Raw genomic sequence first — 23,690 nt, 5'->3', positions numbered from 1 at the left:
CTTATGACAGATACTCAACTTCATCTTCATGCATGCCTGATCAGTATTCAAAGATGATCTTTTTGACATATTCTTAAAGTTCTGATCCTTTGCAAAATATGAATACATGTCCCTTGGCCTATTGTCTGTGACAGGAGAAAATGCTGATCATAAACATGTCACCTCTATTCTTGTTTTCTTTGAGGACACTAGTACAATTAATCTTCATTGTGTTGTTGCCAGCTTCCAAAATAGTTGTCTTCTTGCATTTATTAGTTTCATACACTGAAAGCAATGAAAAATTAGTTTGGCTTTACATATCAATAACAATGACTATGAGATAAATGATGATAATGATGATAATCTTGCTTAAGAATTCTATCTTTGAAAATATGATTTCTATTTGTTTTCCAATCTTAAAAAGGTAAAATCACTTAGATGGGAATTTATCTACTTATCATTAATCCTTTGGCTATGAAAAGCCTCCTGATAAGTTGCATGTGGTCAAGTTTTTGTCAACTTGTCAATTGAGAGGTGCTTGATTGTTTTATGTGACAGGAGAATAGGAGTTTTAGAAGGCTATGTTAACATTAACATTAACATATGCAAGGAAATAGATAACAAAGAATTAGAACTTTTTCTTCTCCTTGGCCACTGCCATAAAGTCGTGTGCTATACACTCTTTTCACAAGTAGGGATATGTAAAGATTCTAACAAGTATCATGGGTATCATGACCTATGGCTTTTGGGATTCTTTTTGAGGCCTGTAACATCATCAGTTTATTTATCTATAACTGGATTCACAAACTAATGTTATTGGATATAAGATTCTAGAAACTAGGTGGTGGAGTGAGTTGTAGGAGGTAAACCAATGTTGGTGGGCCTTTGAAAAGAAACCCGTGATACATGGTCTATATGCTTCATACTAAGCCTTATGGTAAATTTACTATATTTTATCTCTCTGCCTATAGCGCATACCAACAAACCCAAGTGGAAAAACTTAACCCAAATAAACCTTTCATATTTGGTAAGTTCACCTATTCTGACATAGGGATGAAATGTGATTAAGTCACATGTGATTCTTTCTTATGAATAGAGATTGCTATTTATCTGAGATGTTCACATATTAAGCATAAAATTATGGCAAACAGCAGATTTATACTTCAGAGGCCATGAGTGTTCCATGTCTCAATTTCCTTTACGGCACTTTAGTAAGGTAACTTTAAATTTCTTACCTATATCCCGTGTAGAACTCTTTATTGGTGTATCTGAGTTTTCATTTAAGATGTGACGTTCTGTGTTTTGAAGATATACGGTAGCCCCTTTTGCAACATCCTCTTTAGAGTTACAGTCATACAGTACTCCCTTTTAAACACATATTTGCAGATATATAGGTTATTATCAACACTTAAGAAGAAATGTCAGTAAGTTTTGTTGGCTGGTTCCAGAGGACAACAATGTTAGTCACTGTGCTATGAGATGAGTGAGGCATTTTGACACTTAGTAAAAGTTGTTGATTGACAACTGAAGATATTCTATATCCTGCATCCACCTTAAAGTTTCTCAGTTTTCATGGACATAGTATTGTAGTTAATTCGCGTGGTAATCAAGCTTGCCATTCACTCACATATTTCCACCTTTACACAGAACAGAGGAGAAAATAGACTGGGGATAGGAAATACTCTATCATAATAACCATAGTGAGCTGGTGTAGTGCTTCAGGAGAGAACAACCCAACAAGACAGACTAGATGACTCCCAATCACAGACATTGGTCCGCTCACCGAAGTACATGCTGCTTTCGATCCAATTTCATTGCTCTTGTTCACTGAAAAAAAGTCAGATTTATATCAGATATGGGAAAACACATCTGGTTTATATTTATTTTCCAATCACCTTCATGTTTGATAATTTTCTAATTGGTTTACAGTTCATCCATGTTATTACTTTTATTTTTGATGCTGCTTGAATGGATTGTACTTTTTTATTTTTAAGAGAAAAAAAGGCACAAAATTGCATGTGGAGAGAAAAGGATCTAAGAGAAGTTGGGAAAAAGAAAAATGTTAATAATGTTAATATTGTAAAATGTTGAATATGTACTCTAAACCTGAATTTTATGTCATTTCTTTTTATAATACAAATTTATATGGTCTCTTTTCATATTTTCTGCTACTTTTTCTTATATCATTTTCTCTCCCTATCTTTCACCAAATCTTTTAATTCCCAAGGCCTCGTACTGTCTTGATATTTGCTATATGTGTTCTATGTCATGCTTTTACTGTATTAAGGTTTTAGAATGCAAATGGTATTGTTTATCTGAAGCTATCTCCTATGAACAGAAATATTCTCTGCTAAAGAATATCCATTTAAACTTGGTAAGTAAACAAACTTAAACGGCTGAAGATGTTATTAAACTTACAGGAGGTCCATGCATCCTTCCCTTGATTATACAAGCAGTAAACATTGATGGGGAGGAAAGCCTCTGTAGTAAGATTTACTGAACTGTCTAAAAAAAATGTTTAAGGAGCTCTGTGTCTGTAGGGAGTTAAAATCTGTGTCATGTGGGCTTTTTGGTATATTTGCCTTGAAGAATCCATGCTGTTATTGTAACTTCTCAAAGATAGTCTTGCAACTCCAGTAAACTCACTAGCTCAGTTAGTTAGACATGAATAGTCAATAGTGTTGTATCTGCAGTTGATAGATAACTTGTTCATATGATCCAGTAAATACCAAATGGCACTAATTTAATCAGAAATGATTTGAAATAAAAGAGTTGTGTGGCTCCTGTGATAGATTTTTGGGGCACACAACAGTGGCTGGTATATCTGAGGATGGATTTTTGCAAAGGCAATCCCAATGTGGCTACTTTTCCTCATATAGTTTGGCACGATGTGCCTTCTCATTTTTCTTGTGGAATCATTCTCATTGTGATAAAAGGTAGAATACCACCAAAGCTGTCTCAGGATGGAGGCTCCATAGCTAGAACCACAGTGTGGCCATCTTCTTAGCAGTCACCACTGATGATTAAAGTCATTCAATCCAGTGTAGAAATGCCCACTAAGTGGCTTATAGGGTATAAAATACATTATAATACCTGAAATTAGCACATGTGGGAGGAGACCATAAGCAGTCTGAGTCATTACTTTTGTAGCCTTTGCTGAGTGCAGTGAGATATACGACTGACTTCAGATTTCATGGCTAGATAGGTATGGAATAATACTGAGGAAAAGCTTGCAAGTGGCTCTTCCTTAGATGTAAAACCTTGGAACTCAGAAAAACTAAGGTAATAACTGAAAGATCATTAGCTAACTAACACAGAGAAGACAGCATTAGCTCTGACTTCCTATAGGAAAACAAAAGAGAAATCTGCATTTCATAGGCAGCCAACAATTTTATGAACAGCTGCATGTGAGAAACTAGAAACAATGATAATCAGAGATGATTCTGCATCTGAGATGAACTGAGTAAAACTTTTAAACAAACACTTTGAAACTTCTTTTTAAAACCATGCAAAATGGGTTATAGGACACACTAATGGACACGGTCAATCTGAATGCTACAAAAACTAAGAAATCATTAATACAATTTAATATTCTTCCTTCAACAAAACATGCATCATCTAACCATACTAAGGAAAGTTTCTGATGGGATGTCCCATAAAACTCATTGGTGGAATCTATCAGCAGGTAAGTTTTCATTAACATATTGGTTGAAAGACACTAAAAGGGCAGGCATTGTTGAGGAAACTTGGCATTAAAGGTAGCATTTAATATCCAGTTAGATGCATCTTATAAGACTTATAGGAATCTATCACAGATTTTAGGAAGATGTTGATTGATCAGGTAATTTGGGCCTGACATGGTGCTTGAATGGGTTTGCTGAGGTACATGATATTTAAATCATTTATGAGCAAAAGAAGTGTTAGAGGATGTGAGTGATGTGCAGTGACACATAAATTAGGTTCTAAGATGTTAACGTAATCAAGAGTAGAAGAAAAATTAAAAACAATAAAACACAACTGTGAGGATATGGGGTGGACAAGGTAGACCTCCTAGTGAATAAATTACTGGAAAGCCAACTGTATAGCTAATTCACTGTTTAGCTAATGAGCTCCTGTTTAGCTAATGAGCTTTTATATGTCTTAAAAGGCCAAGTAACAGTTCCAGAAAAAAAGGTTAAGTTTGATTTGATACATGCATCTCTCACTATGTGCTTTTTATATAATTGACAGGTAGTGGAAAAAATATTTACCCAGTCTGGGGGTGGAGGGGCATTTTACAAGTTAGGTGTACCTATTGTATAGGTAAGTACCATAGTTTGAGTTGAGAGCATTTTTAACTTAGAACACATTGCCAGCATGAAGGATGACTGGTTTAAGGGAGCTGAGCACCACAAGGCTGATTTGCGAAGATATACAGCAGTGCAGAAGACAAATGATGGTAACCCGGAACACATAAAAATGTCTGTGAGCAATGGATGACAACAAAGAATAATGCTTCCTTACATGGTGCCATACCAACATTGTCCTTTTGATGAGATAACTTATAGAATGGATGAAATCACTCATAATGTGATGGGACTTAATAATTGTCCTATTTTCATAAACAACTACAATTTAATTGGAAGGAAATTTGGTAGGCATCTGTAGTCCTGTCTAAAACATTAAAAATATTTCATTATATCCTATAGATTTGTAAAAACATCTAAAAAAAAGACTTATTGTGATTAGAAAATAACATTGATTACGAATCCTTGTGCCAGAGATGGGAAGACTCCCTATAAATTATTTGCTATAGAAACACTTAATTCTTAGAAATCATAAAGCCTGTTCCCAATATTCCAGGATGGATGGCAGAATGGGATGACAAAACCATATTGCTAATGACACCAAAATTGTTGGCTAAAGAACATGGAGAAATCAAGCTGATACAGAGTAGAATACACTCCTTTGTAGATTCGAAAATGGTGAGATGTAAAGTGTGGTCTGTGGCAGCAAAATTGACATCAATTTTTTTTTCGTGATTATAAATCATGCATGTCATATTACTCCATGACCTGTCTGTTATGTGTATAACTGACTACTGAAAATTAAGGTCAATTTCACAAGGTGGAGACCACATCTGATATTGTAGGCCAATGACTGAAGTCAAAGACCCCATGGAGTCCACTGACATTATACTGTTAATTTACTGCATAAGCTTGTCGAGTTGCTTACAAAATGTTAGTAGTTGAGGAAAATGAATTTATTTAAAGTAGAAATATAATGTGAAGATTCATAATTATGCTACCTCACAGAATAAGTGCTTCTTGCTGTGGCAGTCATCTGATGCTCACATGTAGAGGAAAGAAGATAATATCAATTTCACCCAACCATAGGCTTAGAGAACATTGTGAAAGAGCTAAATAAAATACTTTTGAGAACTAAAATGGATAGAACGAAGGGTTTATCAATATTCGATCAGAACTGAAAAGCTTCACTCTTCATGAAGGTTTGCTAAGATTCGGGAATAAGCAATAGCAGTCTCAGAAACTTCATGAAACGTAAAAGATCCACAAAGTCCCTCTCGTGGGCTCCATCTGCAGGACTAACTTCTAAAGAAAGAAAAGTCTCTGATCATTCCAGTGCCTAAAGCTCATTAAATAGCTTCAGTGATGCATATTTTCTGAGTTGCCATTCATGTTGGATTGGATCTTTTGGTGTCATTATTGCCTATGTGTGATGCCTGCCCCTCATTTATTTTCTAAGCTATGCGGGTAATAACATTTATCTCACCGCCTATTGATACCCTATCTCAGGTAAATAGCTATTTATTTCCACAAGAAAAGTAACTCCACGGTCAATCTATCAGTTCAACAATTCAGTCAAAATCATATTTCAGTAGGCGCTCACATCTAAGATGCGTGTAAAGACACAAAGCTGCTAATGTAAAATCAATCACACTAGATTACAGTATTCTAGCCTTAAAAGAAAGACTTTATGATAATAAACCAAACCATGTTGAAGCATACTTAAATTTCAATTTGGGAGTTGTGGTGGAGGAGACTCATAAATCCCTGGATATCTATCAATACTGTCCATAAAACAAAGACATAAAAAAACAAAACAAACATCTAACTATCCTTTCAGCACTTGTGTGAGTAAGTGCAGGAACCCTGTCTATGTATGTTTGGTCAACAAAATAAAACTACATAAGTTCGCATGTGAGAGATTTTTCTTTGTTTTTCTTGTCATGGTACTATTTGTCTTGTTGTATTTTGATCTGTTTTATTGGCTTTGAAGAAAGAGAGAGAAAGAGAAAACAGGGAAGAGAAATTGAAGTTCTGTAGGTAGAAAAAAGATGACATTGAAAGAGTGAGTGGAAAGAAGATGTCAAAATGTATTGCATGAAAAAAGTTTTTTTAATTGTACACCCAAAGTAATTTGTAAGTGGATGCTCTAAATATTAATGAAGCATCATTTAAAGTATGGCATTCTACATGACTTGATCAATAAAAATATATTCTGGATCTTGAGAAGCTGATCTGTCATTGCTTTAGCATGAAGTCACTTGCTACAGAAGCCTTGAGAGTATGAGCATAAACTGATGAAGTTTACTCTGAAGAGAAATTGGCATGGGAACTAAATTTGGCATCAGTACAAGATAAAAGTTCTGTAAACTTCTGTAAAACATCAGAGCTCTTCTTTTGAAGATCAAAGGAAATTTTTCTTTGGAGAAAAATTTGGAAGATTATGGTTTGGAAATAGTAATTTGATCCCAGTGATTAAATGTTATTGAATAACAAAAAGAACAGAAACAAATGTATGGGGTATGAAAATACAAAAATCACTCTAGTATTCTGGCTAAACGTGGCATAGATGTCACAAGCTCTACTAACCCACCTACTTTTGCTTAAATAAAAAAATGGATATACTTACCATAACAATCAGGATGATCAATATCAAAAATGGCAGCTACCCAGTTAATTATAGGATATTTTACTACACAGCTGCATATGTAAGTCCCAATTTTATTTCTACAGTATGATACATCCTTGCACAAAGTTTCTTCCAATCGACACTCATCAATATCTGCAAATCAAGAGGATTTTTTTTAATTTTCATGGTGTGGTACCTCTTTCTCTTAAATATAGGGTCTCTACTGCTAGACTTCATTTGTAAATTTACCTATTAATATCCTTTGGCCTATGTTAGGCTGAACTAATATGATAAAGATAACAATTTTTCTTTAATATATAAACTCAATTCTATTCTACCTCAGTAAATATTTTTTTATGTATCCAAGCACTTTAGTATGTCTCCAGAAAAACTCAAGGAAGGAATGTCTAATTTTGACTTGTAATGTAGGGGTGCAAAGCAATCCTTGATAACAGGAAAATTTGTTCACATGGATGTGAGGTAGTTGTTCATATTACATAAGCAACCAGGCTACAGACAAAAATGAATACTGGCATTAAGTTGCTTTGGTTCTTTGTTGTGCTTTATTTAGTATGGGATGATAGTCTGTGGAGTTCTGTCATTCATATTCAGGGTATATTTTCTTCACATAAGAGACATCTTGATTCTTTAAGTTTCCATCTGCACCTGGAGCTGACCATGGTCCACAGATCTCCATACTGAAATTGCACTGGAAAAGAGCTGGTCTTCCCAGAAATAATGACACAATGAGAGCACAGTTAAAACCACCATTTCTGCTCCAAGGGACAGGCCTGGAACATGCAGAACACAGGAACCAAGGAGCAGCCAGGACAAATTTCTTTTATCTTCAATCTATACCCTGGAGCTGACCTTGTGCCAAGGTTTCCATAATTCCAACTGGAAGGAGTTTGTCTTTCAGGAGTGCCAACACACAGGCTTACAGGAGTAATAAGCCACAGTCAGAGACAGCAAGACCAGATAACACCAGAGATAACCAGATGGCAAGAGGCAAGTGCAAGAACATAAGCAACATAAACCAAGGCTATTTGGTCTCATCAGAACTCAGTTCTCCTATGACTACAAGCCCTGCATACCCCAGCACACTGAAAGTGCAAGATCTTGGTTTAAAATCACATTTCATGATGATGATAGAGGACTTTAAGAAGGATGTAAAGAATTCCCTTAAATAAATACAGGAGAACACAGGTAAACAGGTAGAAGCCCTAAAACAGGAAACACAAAAATTCCTTCCAGAATTACAGGAAATCACAGCCTAACAGGTGAAGGAATTGAACAAAACAATCCAGGATCTAAAAATGAAAAAAGATAAATAAATAAATCACAAAGTGGGACAACCCTGAAAATAGAAAACTAAGAAAGAGATAAAGAGTCATAGGTGCAAGAATCACCAACAGAAACAAGACATAGGAGTCACCAGGAGTGCCAACACACCTGAGAGCAGAGGTAAGACCAACAATTCTGCTCCAAGTGACCCGCCTGGTGGCCTCAGGACACACAAAGGCAGAAGTCATCTGGGACAGGGCACTTCTGGTTTCTGACTATGCCCGGAGCTGAACCACTCCCACAGTTCTCTGTATCCAAATCCTGTGGGGCAGAGAACTGGACTATCAGAAGTGCAGACAATCCTGAGAGCTCGGGGAAACCATATTCATATTCATATTCATATTCAAACTTCATATTCATCAAAGGAAAAAACTACCAGGTTGAACTCTCAATCCTAATACCTGAGCTCCAAATGCAAGGGCACCTACGTTCGAAAAAGAAACCTTACTAAAGTTCAAAGCACACATTGCACCTCACAAGATAATAATAGGAGATTTCAACACCCACTCTCGTCAATGGACAGATCATGGAAACAGAAACTAAACAGAGACATAGAGAAACTAAAAAATCTTTTGAATCAAATGGATATAACAGATATTTATAGAACATTTCATACAAAAGCAAAAAATATACCTTCTCAGCACCTCACGGTACCTTCTCCAAAATTGCTTTGAGAATGTTTAGGTATGGGCTTTGAATTCTTTATCTCTTCAAGAATTTTACCATGAAGGGGTATTGAATTTTGTGAAATGCTTTCTCACCATGTAGTTTAATGTTCACGTGGTTTTTTTCTCCATTTGAGTTTGTTTATATAGTGGATTAAGTTGATGTATTTCCATATATTGAACCATCCCTGCATCCCTGGGATGAAGGCTACTTGACCATGTTGCATGTCCATTTTGTTGTGTCCCTAGATTTGGTTTGCGAAAATTATTTGAGTTGTATTTGTGTCAATATTAAAAAGGGAAATTGGTCTGAACTTCTCTTTCTTTGTTTGGTCTTTGTGTGATTTACCTGTAAGTGTAATTGTGGCTTCATAGAAGGAATTGGATAGTGTTCCTTCAGTTTCTATTTTGTGGAATAGTTTTGACAGTATTGGTATTAGGTCGTCTTTGAAGGTCTGATAAATTCTCCACTAAACCCATCTGGTCCTGGGCTTTTTTGTGGGTTTTTTTGCCAGGGGGGGGGGGGTATGGGAGACATTTAATGACTGCTGCTATTTCTTTAGTGGTTTGGGGACTGTTTGGATGGTTTATCTGATCCTGATTTAACTTTGGTACCTGGTACCTGTTTAGAAAATTTTCTATCTTATCCAGATTATCCAATTTTGTTGCAAATAGGCCTTTGTAGTAGGACCAGATGATGTTTTTAAAATTTCCTCAGATTCTGTTTTTATGTCTCTCTTTTCATTTCTGATATTGTTAATTCAGTCACTGTCTCTGAACCCTTTGGTTATTCTGGATAAGGGTTTATTTATCTTGTTGATTTTCTCAAAGAACCAGCTCCTGGTTTTGTTGATATTTTGCATAGGATTTTGTTTGTTTGTTTGTTTCTACTTGGTTGATTTTAGCCCTGTGTTTGATTATTTTCTGCCATCTACTCCTTTTGGGTGTATTTGCTTCTTTTCGTTCTAGAGCTCTTAGGTGTGATTTCCAGCTGCTAGTGTATGTTCTCTCCTGTTTCTTTTTGGAGGCACTCAGAGCTATGAATTTTCCTCTTAGCACTTCTTTCATTGTGTCCCATAAGTTTGGGTATTTTGTGCCTTAATTTACATTAAAATTCCAAAAAGTCTTTAACTTCTTTCTTTATTTTTTCTTTGACCAAATTATTTTTTTTGTTTGGGAATATAAATTTAATTTAGACAATTCTCCAAAATATTTATCATGAGAATTCTATTCTTTGCAAAATGAACAATGAAATAAAATTAGCCAAGCTAATTATGTTAAAACTTTTGCATTTTATATTTAAGGATATCAAGTTCAAGATGGTTAAATTAGTAGAGAAATGGGGATATGATATCAACGGTAAAGAGGGAAAATGAGTCTCTTAAATGATAGTTAATTCACTCACAGTAGGGGACATGTACATTTGAACTATGTTGAGAAGAAAGGCAAAATACTTAGTACAGTTTAAAATTTTAACAAGAAAAAAATATATATCCATGTAAACAACATGATACTAAAGGATAGTTAAACAGATGAGGGAAACAGGATTGGCAGCACAGAAAGGACCCATCCATATACAGTAATTGATGTGATAGATATGGCCAAATAATCTACTGTTGGGCTTCTATTTTGAATAAGTGATATAAATACAAAGTATTTGAGATTAATGACACTATAGGTCTGAATGTCTAGGCAGTGCCTGGCAGGTACATATGTCTTAGATAAACACAAAATTAAAATAATAGAAAACATAAATAAAACAATAAACCAAAACTTTGTAACAAAACACTATAGAAATTCAAATAGGTAACCAACACAGGAATAAAATACTCCTGAGTTTACTCTAAAAAATGACAAGTATTCAGGGTATACTCAGAACGCCTTCAACTTAAGACACAGCACAGTCCATCAATTCAAACTACAAGTCCTTGACCAAATTATTATTGAGTAGAGCTTTGTTCAACTTACATGTGCATGTGTGCTTTCTGTTATTTTTGTTGTTATTGAAGACCAGACTTAGTCCATGGTGATCTGACAGGATGTATGGGATTATTTCAATATTCTTTCATCTGTTGTTACATATTTTGTGACTGATTATATGGCCAAATTTGAAGAAGGTACCATGAGGTGCTGAGAAGAAGTTATATTCTTTTATTTTAGGAGGAAATGTTCTACAGATGTCTGATAAAACCTTGTGGTTGATAACCTCTGTTAGTTTCTCTTTGTCTCTTCTTAGTTTCTGTTTCCATGATATGACTATTGCTGAGGATGGGTTGCTGAAGTCTCCCACTATTTTTGTAAGCAGCATAATGTGTGCTTTGAGCTTTAGTAAGGTTGCATTTATGAATATAGGTACCCTTGCTTTTGGAGCATAGATATTCAGGACTGAGAGTTCATCTTGGTGTCATTTTTTTCCTTGAAGAAAATGGAGTTTCCTTCTTTATCTTTTTTCAAATTTTTTGGTGAAAAGTCGATTTGGTTTGATATCTCCAGCTTTTTTTTGGGAGGGGGGCATTTACTTGGAAAATTCTTTGTCCACCTTTTTACTCTGATAGTGTCTGTCTTTGTCAGTGAGATAGGTTTCCTATATATAGCAAAATGCTGGGGCCTCATTCTGCATCCAATCTCTTAGTCTATGTCTTTTTAGTTGGGAATTGAGTCCACTGCTATTAAGAGATATTAATGAATAGTAATTGTTGTGTTCTGTTATTTTTGCTGTTAGAGGAGTAATTACGTTTATGTGCCTCACTTCTTTTGGGTTTGTTGGAAGAAGAATACTTTGTAGGGCTTTTTGGAAATATATTATTTCAATTTGGTTTTGTCGTGGAATAACTTGGTCTCTTTTTCTGTGTTGAGAATTCTGCTGGATATAGTAGCCTGTGCTGGCATGTGTATTGTCTTAGATGTATGTAGGCTATCTACCCAGAATATTCTGGCTTTCATGAAGTCTGGTGCAATTCTGATAGGTCTCCCTTTACATGTTACTTGACTTTTTCCATTACTGCTTTTTTATTCTCTCTTTGTTTTGTGCCTTTGATATTTTGACTATTATGTGATGGGAGGAATTTCTTTTCTGGTCAAATATATTTGGAGGTCTGCATGTTTCTTATATATTTATGGGTATCCCTTTCCTTACGTTAGGGAAGTTTTCTTCTATAATTTTGTTGAAGATATTTACTGGCCATTTAATTTGGAAATCTTCGCTCTCTTCTATACATATTATTCTTAGGTTATTTTCTTCCTCCATTTTAATTAAATTGGGTATTTTTTATTTACATTTCAAATGCTATTCCCTTTCCCAGTTTCCAGGCCATCAACACCCTTATTTCTCCCCCTACCCTTATATATGGGTGTTGCCCACGCATCCACCACCCATTACTGCCTCTCCAACAATCACATACACTGGGGTACAGTCTTGGCAGGACCAAGGGCTTCCCATTTCACTGGTGCCCCTACAAGGGTATTCATTGATACCTATGAGTTTGGAGCCCAGGGTCAGTCCATGTATAGTCTTGGGTAGTGGCTTAGTCCCTGGAAGCTCTGATTGCTTGGCATTGTTGTTCATATGGGGTCTCAAACCCCTTCAACTCTTTCAGTCCTTTCTCTGATTCCTCCAAAGGGGGTCCCATTCGCAGTTCAGTGGTTTGCTGCTGGCATTCGCCTATGTATATGCCTCACATTCTTGCTGTGTCTATCAGGAGAGGCCTACATCTGGTTCTTGTCAGCTTGCACTTCTTAGCTTCATACATCTTATCTAGTTTTGGTGGCTGTATATGTATGGACCACATGTGGGGCAGGCTCTGAATGATTGTTCCTTCAGTATCTGTTCTACACTATGCCTCACTATCCCCTCCTATGGGTATTTTTGTTCCCCTTTTAAAGAAGGAGTAAAGCATCTGAATTTTGGTCATCCTTCTTGAGTTTTATGTGTTCTGTGCATCTTCAGTAACTCAAGTATTTGGGCTAATATCCACTTATCAATGAGTGCATACCATGTGTGTTTCTCTGTCATTGGGTTACCTCACTCAGGATAACATTTTCTAGTTCCATCCATTTGCCTATGGATTTCGTGAAGTCATTGCTTTTGATAGCTGAGCAGTATTCCATTGTGTACATTTACCACATTTTCTGTATTTATTCCTCTGTTGAAGGGCATCTGGGTTCTTTCCAGCTTCCAGCTATTATAAATAAGGCTGCTATGAACATAATGGAGCATGTGTCTTTGTTGTATGTTGGAGCATCTTTTCAGTATATACCCAAGAGAATTATAGCCGGGTCCTCAGGTAGTTCAATGTCCAATTTTCTGGGGAACCTCCAGACTGATTTCCAGAATGGTTGTACCAGTCTCCAATCCCACCAACAATGGAGGAGCGTTCCTCTTTCTCCACATCCTCGCCAGCATTTGCTGTCACCTGAGTTTTTATCTTAGCCATTGTGACTGGTGTGAGTTGGATCTCAGGGTTGTTTGGATTTGGATTTCTCTGATGACTAAAGATATTGAGCATTTCTTTAGGTGCTTCTCATCCATTTGATATACCTCAGCTGTGAATTCTTTGTTTAGCTCTGTACACCATTTTTAATATGGTTATTTGTCTCTCGGCAGTCTAACTTCATAAGTTCATAATTTCATAAGCTCCTTGTATATTTTGGATATTAGCTCTCTATCCAATCTTTTGGTTTCCACTTTGTCCTAAGAACTGTGTCCTTTGCATTAGGGAAGCTTTACAATTTTATGAGGGCCTATTCATCGATTTTGATCTTAGAGCAGAAGCCATTGGTGTTTTGTTCAGGAAATTTTCTCCAGGGTCCATGTGTTCGAGATTTGTCCCCACTTTTTCTTCTATTAGTTTGAGTATATATGATTTGATGTGGAGGTCCTTGATCTACATGGAATTAAGCTTTGTACAGGGAGATAAAAATGGATCGATTTGCATTCTTCTACATGATGACCTCCAGTTGAACAAGCACCATTTGCTGAAAATGCTATCTTTTTTCCAGTGGATCGTTTTGGCACCTTTGTCAAAAAGCAAGTAATCATAGGTGTGTGGATTTATTTCTGAATCTTTAATTCTATTCTACTGGTCTATCTGCCTGTCTCTGTACCAATAACATGCATTTTTTATCACTAATGCTCTGTAATACTGCTTGAGATCAGGGATGGTGATTCCCCCAGAAGTCCTTTCATTGTTGAGGATAATTTTAGCTACCCTGGGTTCTTGTTATTCCAGATGAATTTGCATATTGTTCTGTCTAACTCTATGAAGAATTGGGTTGGAATTTTGATGGGGATTTCATTGAATCTGTAAATCCCTTTTGATAAAATGGCCACTTTTACTATATAAGTCCTGCCAACTTATGAGCATGGGAGATCTTTGATCTTCTGAGATCTTCTTCAATTTCTTTTTTCAGAAACTCGAAGTTCTTATCATACATATCTTTCATTTGCTTGGTTAAAGTCACACCAAGTTATTTTATATTATTTGGGACTATTGTGAAGGATGTCATTTCCCTAATTTCTTTCTCAGCCTGGTTATCTTCTGTGTAGAGGAAGCCAACTGAATTGTTTGAGTTTATTTTATACCCAGGCACTTTGTTGATGTTGTTTATCAGGCTTAGTAGTTCTCTTGTGGAACCATTGGCATCAACTATCATAACATCTGCAAATAGTGTTATTTTGATTTCTTCCTTTCCAATTTGTATCCCTTTTACCTCCTTTTGTTGTCTGATTGTTCTGGCTAGGATTTCGAGAATTATATTGAATAAGTGGGCACCCTTGTCTAGTCCCTGATTCTATTGGGATTGCTTCAAGTTTCTCTCCATCTAGTTTAATGTTAGCTACTGGTTTGCTGTATATGGCTTTTATTATGCGCCTTGAATTCCTCTTCTTTCTAGGACTTGTATCATGAAGGAGTGTTGAATTTTGTGCAATGCTTTCTCCGCATCTAATTAAATGATCAAGTGGTTTTTATCTTTCTGTTTGCATATTTGGTGGATTATGTTGATGGTTTTCCATATATTAAACCATTTCTTCATCCCTGGGATGAAGCCTACTTGATCATGATGGATGATCATTTTGGTATGTTCTTGGATTCAGTTTGCAAGAATTTTATTGAGTATTTTTGCATCCACATTCATATGGAAATTGGTCTCAAGTACTCTATCTTTGTTGGGTCTTTGTGCGCTTTAGATATAAGAGTAATTGTGGCTTCATAGAAGGAATTCAGTACTGTTCTGTCTATTTCAATTTTGTGGAATAGTTTGGACAGTATTGGTATGAGGTCTTCTATGAAGGTCTGATAGAATTCTGCACTAAACCCGTCTGGACCTGGGCTCTTTTTGGTTGGGAGACCTTTAATGACTGCATCTATTTTGTTAGGAGTTATGGGGTTGTTTAACTGGTTTATCTGTTCCTGATTTAACTTCGGTACCTGGTATCTGTCTAGGAAATTGTCCATTTCCTGCAGATTTTCAAGTTTTGTTGAATATAGGCTTTTATAGTAAGATCTGATGATTTTTTGAATTAGTTATGTCTCCCTTTTCATTTCTGATTTTGTTAATTTGGACACACTCTCTGTGTTCTCTAGTTAGTCTGGCTAAGGGTTTATCTATTTGTTGATTTTCTCAGAGAACCAGCTTTTGGTTCTGTTGATTCTTTTTATGGTTCTTTTTGTTTCTACTTGGTTGATTTCAGCCCTGAGTTTGATTATTTCCTGCCTTCTAATCCTCCTGTGTGTATTTGCTTCTTTTTGTTCTAGAGGTTTTAGGTGTGGTGTCCAGCTGCTGATTTATACTTTCTCCTGCTTCTTTCTGCAGGTACTCAGAGCTGTGAGTTTTCCTCTCAGCACAGTTTTCATTGTATCCCATAAGTTTGTGTATGATGTACATTCATTTTCATTAAATTCTAAGAAGTCTTTAATTTCTTTATTTTTTCCTTGAGCAGGTTATCATAGATTACCATTCAATTCCATGTACAATTTCCATGTACATGTGAGCATTCTTTCCTTATGGTTGTTATTGAAGACCAGCCTTAGTTCCTGGTGGTCTGATTATTTCTATCTTTCTGTATCTGTTGAGACCTGTTTTGTGACAGATTATATGCTCAGTTTTGAAGAAAGTACCATGAGGTGGTGAGAAGATGGTATATCCTTTTGTTTTATGAAGGAATGTTCTATAAATGTCTGTTACATCCAGTTGGTTCATACCTTCTGTTAGCCTGTCTATGTCTGTTTAATTTCTATTTCCATGATCTGTCCATTGATAAGAGTGGGCTGTTGCAATCTCCTACTATTATTGTATGAGGTGCAATGAGTGCTTTGAGCTTCAGTAAGGTTTCTTTTATGTATGTAGTTGCCCTTGTATTTGGAGCATAATTATTTAGGATTGAGAGTTCATCTTGGTAGATTTTTCCTTTGATGAAAATGAAGTGTCCTTCCTTATCTTTTTTGATGACTTTTGGTTGAAAGTTGATTTTATTTGATATTAGAATGGTTACTCCAGCTTGATTCTTCAAATCCTGCGATTGGAAAGTTGTTTGCCAGCCTTTTACTCTGAAGTAGTGTCTGTCTTTGTCTCTAAGTTGTGTTACTTGTAGGTAGCAAAATGTTGGGTTCTCATCACGTATGCAGTCTGTTAATTTGTGTCATTTTATTGGGGAGTTGAGTCCATTGATGTTGAGAGATATTCAGGAATAGTGATTGTTGATTCCTGTTATTTTTATATTTGGAGGTGAGATTATGTTTGTGTGCTTCTCTTCTTTTGGTTTTGTTGCAAAAAGATTGATTTCTTGCTTTTTCTAGGGTGTAGCTTGTCTCCTTGTGTTGGGCTTTGCCACTTATTATCCATTGTAGGGCTGGATTTGTACAAAGATACTGTGTGAATTTGGTTTTGTCATGGAATATCTTCTTTTCTCCCTCACTGTTAATTGATAGTTTTGCTGGATACAGTAACCTGGGTTGACATTTGTATTCTCTTATGTCTGCATGACATCTGTCCAGGATTTTCTGGCTTTCATAGTCTCTAATGAAAAGTCTAGAGTAATTCTGATAGGTCTGATAAGTATCAGAATGTTACTTGACATTTTTCCCTTACTGCTTTTAATATTCTTTCTTTGTTTTTTTGCATTTGATATTTTGACTATTATGTGATGGGAGGAGTTTCTTTCCTGGCCAATCTCTTTGGAGTTCTGTAGGCTTCTTGTATGTTTATGGGCATTTCTTTCTTTAGGTTAGGGAAGTTTTCTTTTATGATTTTGTTGAAGATATTTACTGGCCCTTTAAGTTGTGAATCTTCACTCTCTTCTATATCTATTATACTTAGGTTTGATCTCATTGTATCTTGGATTTCCTGCATATATTGGGTTAGGAGCTTTTTCTATTTTACATTATTTTTGACAGTTGTGTTGACTTTTTTATGGTATCTTCTGCTCCTGAGATTCTCTCTTCTCTCTTTTGTATTCTGTTGGTGATGCTCACATCTATGACTCCTGATCTCTTCCTTAGGTTTTCTATCTCCAGGGTTGTCTCGCTTTGTGCTTTCTTTATTGTTTCTATTTCCATTTTTAACTTCTTGATGGGTTTGTTCATTTCCTTCTCCTATTTGGTTGTATTTTTCAGTAGTTCTTTTAAGGGATTTTTGTGTTTCCTCTTTAAGGGCCTCTATTTGCTTACTTGTATTGTCCTATATTCTCTTAAGGGAGTTATTTATGACCTTCTTAAAATCCTCCATCATCATGATAAAATGTGATTTTAAGTCTAAATCTTGCTTTTCTGGTGTGTTTGGATATCCAGTGTTTGCTTTGGTGGGAGAATTGGGCTCTGATGATGCCAAGTAGTCTTGGTTTCTGTTACTTGGGTTCCTGTGCTTGCCTCTCGCGATGAGGTTGTCTCTGATGTTAGCTTGTCTTGCTGATTCTGATGGGGGCTTGATCCTCTTGTGGACCTGTGTGTCAGCACTGCTGTAGACCTGTTTTCCTGTTTTCTTTCAGCCAGTTATGGGAACAGAGTGCTCTGCTCTCAGGAATGTAGTTGTTCTTTTGTCTGGCTTTCAGCTCTCGGTGTGGGCAGGAACCAGAAGTCTCCTTCCCCTACTTCTCCTAGGTCACTGTGTGCAGGGGGCACAGATGGCACAAGGTGTTTACCTCTTGAGTTGGGAATGTGGGCAGAGAGTAGTCCCCTCTGGTTTACAGGAGTTTCTGCCTCTCTGAAGGTCTAGCTCTCTCTCTAACCCCCCATGGGATTTGGGAGCAGGGAGCTGTTTGACTAGTTTAGTTCAGATCCTGGTGCAGTCTGCACAGTGGGGCTCCTACAACTTGACTGTTCCTATATTCCTGTGTCCAGAGGCACTATGCAGTTTCCTCTTGGGCCAGGGATGTGGGAAAAGGTGAGCAGAAGTGGCAGTCTCTCCTGTCCTGTAGTCTCAGGATTGCCAACACTTCTGGGTAGGTTTTATCTTCTCATTGTGTTATCGATTTACTGGATGTTTTGGATTAGAAACTTTCTTTGTTTACATTTTCCTTGTTAGTTATGTCAATGTTTTCTATGTTATCTTCTGCCCCTTAGATTCTCTCTTCAATTTCTTATATTCTGTTGGGGATTCTTGCATTTATGACTCCTGATTTCTTTCCTACATTTTCTATCACCAGGGTTGTCTCCCTTTGTGCTTTTTTTATTGTTTCTATTTCCATTTTTAGATTCTAGATGATTTTGTTTAATTCCTTCACCAGTTTGGTTGTGTTTTCCTGTAATTCTTCAAGGTATATGCTCCTCTTTAAGGTTTTATACTTGTATATGTGTGTTATCCTGTATTTCTTTAAGGGAGTTATTTATGTCCTTCTTTAAGTCCTTCATAATCATCATCATGAGATGTGATTTTAAATCCAAACATTGCTTTTCCAGTTTGTTTGGATATCCAGTATTTGCTTTGGTAGTAGAACTTGTCTCTGATAATGCCAAATAATCTTTGTTCCTGTTGTTTGGGTTCCTGTGCTTGCCTCTCTTCATCTCTGGTGTTAGCTGGTCTTGCTGTCTCTAACAGTGGCTTGACTCTCCTCTAAGCCTGTGTGTCAGAACTCCTGGAGACTAACTTTCTCACAACAAGATCTGGATACAGATAGCTGTGTCACAGGTTCAGTTCTGTGCTCAGGAAGAAACTGCAAGGATCTTATCCAAGACATCTCCTTGGTCCCTGTGTCCAGAGGACTTCAGTTCAGTTCCTCTTGGGACAGGAATATGAGTAGATATGGTAGTCTCCCCTGTGTTCTGAGGATTGTCTGTACTTCTGAGAGCCCTACTTTCTTTCCAGGGGATCTGCATACAAATAGCTGTGGTACTGGGTCAGCTCTGGGCACAGGTGTAAAGCAAAAAGGTCCTGTCCCAGCTGCTCTTATGTACTGTATTCAGAGGGCTCCAGGTGGGTTCCTGTTGGGCCAGGAATAAAGTAGAGCTCTCCCCTGAGCTCTCAGAATTGTCCACTCTTCGAAGAGTCCAGCTCTGTCTCCCACAGGATCTAGGTGCAGAGAGCTGTGGAACCAATCACCTCTGAGATGTTAAAATGGACATAGATAACCTTTTTTAATTAAATTCAGAAAAATCCAGGTAAACAAGTAGAAGATCTTAAAGAGGAAACACATAAATCTCTTAAATTCAGAAAAATACAATCAAGCAAGTGAAGGAATTAAACAAAACCATCCAGGATCTAAAAATGGGACTAGAAACAATAAAGATATCAAAAGGGAGACCACCCTGGAGATGAGAATCTAGGAAGGAGAGTAGGAATCACAAATGCAAACATTACCAACAAAATAAAAGAGATAGAAGAAAGAATCTCAGACATAGAAGATACCATAGAAAACACTGACACAGCAGTAAAAGAAAATGCAAAATTCAAAGATTTCCTAACTTACAACATCCAGGAAATCCAAGACACAATGGTAATACCAAACCTAATAACAGTTGATATAGAAGAGAGTGAAGATTTCCAACTCAAAGCATCAGCAAATGTCTTATACATAATTATAGAGTAAATCTTCCCTATCCTAAAGAAACAAATGCCCATAAATATCAAATAGATTGAATCAAAACATAAATTCCTCACATCTCCTAATAGTCCAAACACCAAATGCGCAGAACAAAGAAAGCATATTAAAATAATAATGGAAAAATGTCAAGTAACATAAATGAAGCCCTATCAGAATTACACCAGAATCCTCAACAGAGACTGAAAAAGCCAGTAGATATTGGGCTAATGTGATACAGACCCTAAGAGAACACAAATGCTACCTCAGGCTACTCTACCCATCAAGCCTCTCAATTACCATAGATGGAGAAACCACGATATTCCATAACAAAACCAAATTAAAACAATTTGTTTCCAAAAATATAGTCATAGAAAGCATAATAGATGGAAAACTCAAACACCAAAACGAAAACTGCACCAAAGAAACAGCAAGAAATTAATCTTCTTACAACAAACCTAAAAGAAGAGAGCCATACAAATATAATTCCACCTCTAACAATAAAAATAACAAGAAGCAACAATTGCTTTTCTTTAATATCTCTTAACATCAGTGGACTCAATCCCCCCATTAAAAAAACTGAGACTGGGTTGGGGATTTAGCTCAGCGGTAGAGCGCTTGCCTAGCAGGTGCAAGGCCCTGGGTTCGATCCCCAGCTCCGGAAAAAAAAAAAAACTGAGACTAACAGACTAGATTCATAAATATCACCCAGTATTTTGCTGTACACAGGAAATGTATCTCAATGAAAAAGACAGACACTACCTCAGAGTAAAGAGCTGGAAGTTTTTCTGAAGAAATGGTGCCAAGAAACTTTTTTTTTCTTTCTGTACTTGGCACAAAGAACGATCATTTTAAAGTAAGGAAATTACTTAAAGAAAAATGTTATCATAAGACTGTTTTATTGTTGTGAAGAGACATTGTGACAAATAACATCAATAAAACATAGCACTTAATGGAGTCTTATCATGACATGAAGAAAGACAACAAATGTTTATGGTCTGTGATGGGGCAGTATTTGACATATTATATTATCTGATCCACAGGCAGAAAGGAAAGAGGTAGCTATTTGAGAGTACCATGGGCTTTTAAAATGACAAGGTCCATCCTACTGCCATTAGTCATTCAACAAGCCCATAACTCCTAATCATTTTCAAACAATTCTCACAACTGATAACCAAGCAGTTAAATAGATGATCTTATGTAGCTCTTTCTTCTTCAAACCACTATGTTGAAATAACCATGAAGAGAAAGCAAGTAACCAACACTCCTCCGTAGATTCTGATTTATTCTCTTTCTCCAATTTTGTTTTGTTTTTCACTGTTTGTTGTTTGCTGTGCGTTTTTGTTTTTGTTTTGACCTTGAGTCCATTCCCTAGCTTTCCTCTGCAATAGAATGTTAGCTAGAAATGTAAGGTAAAAGGGACCATTTCCTCACCAGTTTACTCATGGTATTAATCACAACAATTGAAAACATATGAGGATAGATTTTTACCTTGACATTTTACATGGGGCTCAATAATTCTTCTATTCTCTGAGCCTGTCCAGAATCCTTCTTTACAAATACAGTGAGTGCTATTGAAGCAGATGGCATTTTCATTGCACTGAGGGCAGGAAGCTACAAGAAACACAAAATTCTTTGAAGCATATCATTTTATAACCACCCTAATGTTTAATATATATGTTTATGGAGGCTTTCTGTATATATTTTTACCATAAATACCTACTTTACAAATGGCCACATTTCAATTGGGAGACCTTATATTTCCTTTTCTGGGAGATTTCTTTGGCCAAACCATCATTAATCACTAGAGGACAAATTAGTAATGGCTATTCATTTGAAATGGCTCATGAAGTCAATGACTGACAAATGGATATATATATATATATGTATATATATATATATATATATATATATATATATATATATATATGGAGAGAGAGAGAGAGATTCCTCAGCTTTAAGAGCTGTGTAGATGCATTACCTATAAGTACACATACACTTTTATATAAGTTTGATGTGAAAGTATGATGGCCTAATTCTGAAACATAAATCAAAACAGCATCAAAGACACAGGTAGGAGGAAAGATAAGAGGTAACAACTGCCATTTCTGTGACTTGGACCCAGCTCCTACCTGGAGAACCAAGAATCGTGTGTGCATTTTTTTCTTTCTTATAGTTATAGTGTCTTCTTCATGGTGATATCTTAAGCATCAAATGCAATTGCATGTGTAATTGCTCAGGTAAGTTATGTAAACAATAGTGGTGAAGATGAAGATGAAGGTATTTAAATAAGGTAATGTTACTTAAAGTATAAAAATATAAAACTCATAGTTTTACACTTAAAGGGAGCATTTATCTTACATGGAGCAATATTTCATATCCCACTATTTTTTCCTGACATTAACAATGAATAGACTCACCTGAAATAGTCATCATTTGTAATATTGACCAGATAAGCAGCATAGAAAGAACTAAGAGAGAAAGAAAAGAAAATATTCAGGTTAAAATCTTTAAAAGTCTAGCTCTGCTTAAGAGTCATATAGGCTTTGTCCACCCTATAAATACAACTCTTACATTCATACATACTACTTCAAGACCATTGTCATGCTGGAAGACTGTAAAAATACTGGAGTGAAACATACATAATATTTTTCCTGTGAGCCTACCAGTGAACTCAGCTTTTCCTCCAGGGTTTTCACACAGATGCCTCTCCCACATCTCTGTTCTATATTAAATGGCCCCTCTTACCAACTCTGGCCTCTAAACCCACAATGTATATTATTATAAATGCAATCACTATATTAAGAAAAGCACAATTTACAGAGAATGCAAATATTGGATGACTTTTCTGACTGTTTCCATTTTTACCATTCTTAGAAAGAAGTGAAATGTTGGATTATTGTCTACTCTACACAAATCTGGCATTGCTTGGCAAGGGAATCTTTACTGAAGAATTACTCTGTCAGATTGGCCCATATCCCAAGACTGTGGGATATTTTCTTGAATAGTGATAGATGTGGGAGGGTCTAGGCATGTTGAACAGTACCACCTCTGGGCTGTTAGTCCAGGGTGATATAAGAAAACAGACAGGGAAAACCATGGAATTCAAGGTAATAAACATCATTCTTCATGAATTCTGCTTTATTTCATGCTTAAATGTATTGCCTGAAATTCTCTTTACCATGGATCATATATTATAAAATGCCATAAACTTTTTCCTCCACAAGTTACTTTTGGTCATGATGTTTGTTTCTTATTGTTTCACCGGACAAAAAAGGTGGAGAAGAATCTAATAGCAATTCAAAAAAGCTATTTTACATAGTCTACCATGGTTATCAAATGAGTTTAAATGAGATTACTTCTAGGATCATTTGTGAGATCTTGTAAGGATATGAAATATGGTCAACTGAGGGACAGTTATGCCACCAAAGAGTTTATTTTCCAGCAAAACAATACTATTTATGTATCTTTTGGGAAACAGGGAAATATATATCCCTCTAAAATCCCTTCTCTATAAGGGAAGCATATTGAATGTGATGTTGTGGCTGTGTTGTATAAAATCTCACATTTTCTGATTGAAATGCTCTGTTTCCTCTGCAAAATCAGAGATCCACAAGAAGATGAAGTTGATTTAAATGCTACATTTTATATAGTCAAAGATATTTGAGAAATTACCATTCTACTATATAACTATGTAATTAGAAATAATATATATCACTAAAACTACAATGCATTTTAGCTTCTATTCTTCTCTTTCTTGACTAGGTTTGGTTTGT

At 36.1% G+C, this 23,690-nt stretch overlaps 1 protein-coding gene across 6 annotated transcripts in view; it reads right to left on the bottom strand.

Moving 5' to 3' along the window:
- Adgre4 (adhesion G protein-coupled receptor E4) overlaps positions 1–23,690 on the bottom strand; it is a 135,566-nt gene that overhangs the window by 76,765 nt on the left and 35,111 nt on the right. For 3 of the 6 annotated variants that reach the window (XM_087567176.1, XM_087567178.1, NM_001007558.2), the window contains 6 exon segments: positions 22,335–22,385; positions 21,406–21,528; positions 6,895–7,047; positions 1,763–1,806; positions 1,215–1,344; positions 163–264 (listed from right to left, as the gene is read on the bottom strand). In XM_087567176.1, coding sequence (XP_087423302.1) covers positions 163–264; positions 1,215–1,344; positions 1,763–1,806; positions 6,895–7,047; positions 21,406–21,528; positions 22,335–22,385 — 603 coding nt within the window. 6 annotated transcript variants of the gene reach the window in all.

This window comes from Rattus norvegicus, chromosome 9, assembly GCF_021556685.1.
Source record: "Rattus norvegicus strain SHRSP/BbbUtx chromosome 9, alternate assembly SHRSP_T2T, whole genome shotgun sequence".
Taxonomy (NCBI): domain Eukaryota; kingdom Metazoa; phylum Chordata; class Mammalia; order Rodentia; family Muridae; genus Rattus; species Rattus norvegicus.
The sequence above is the reverse complement of the archived record's forward strand: the minus strand, read 5'-3'. Positions and strand labels throughout refer to the sequence as shown.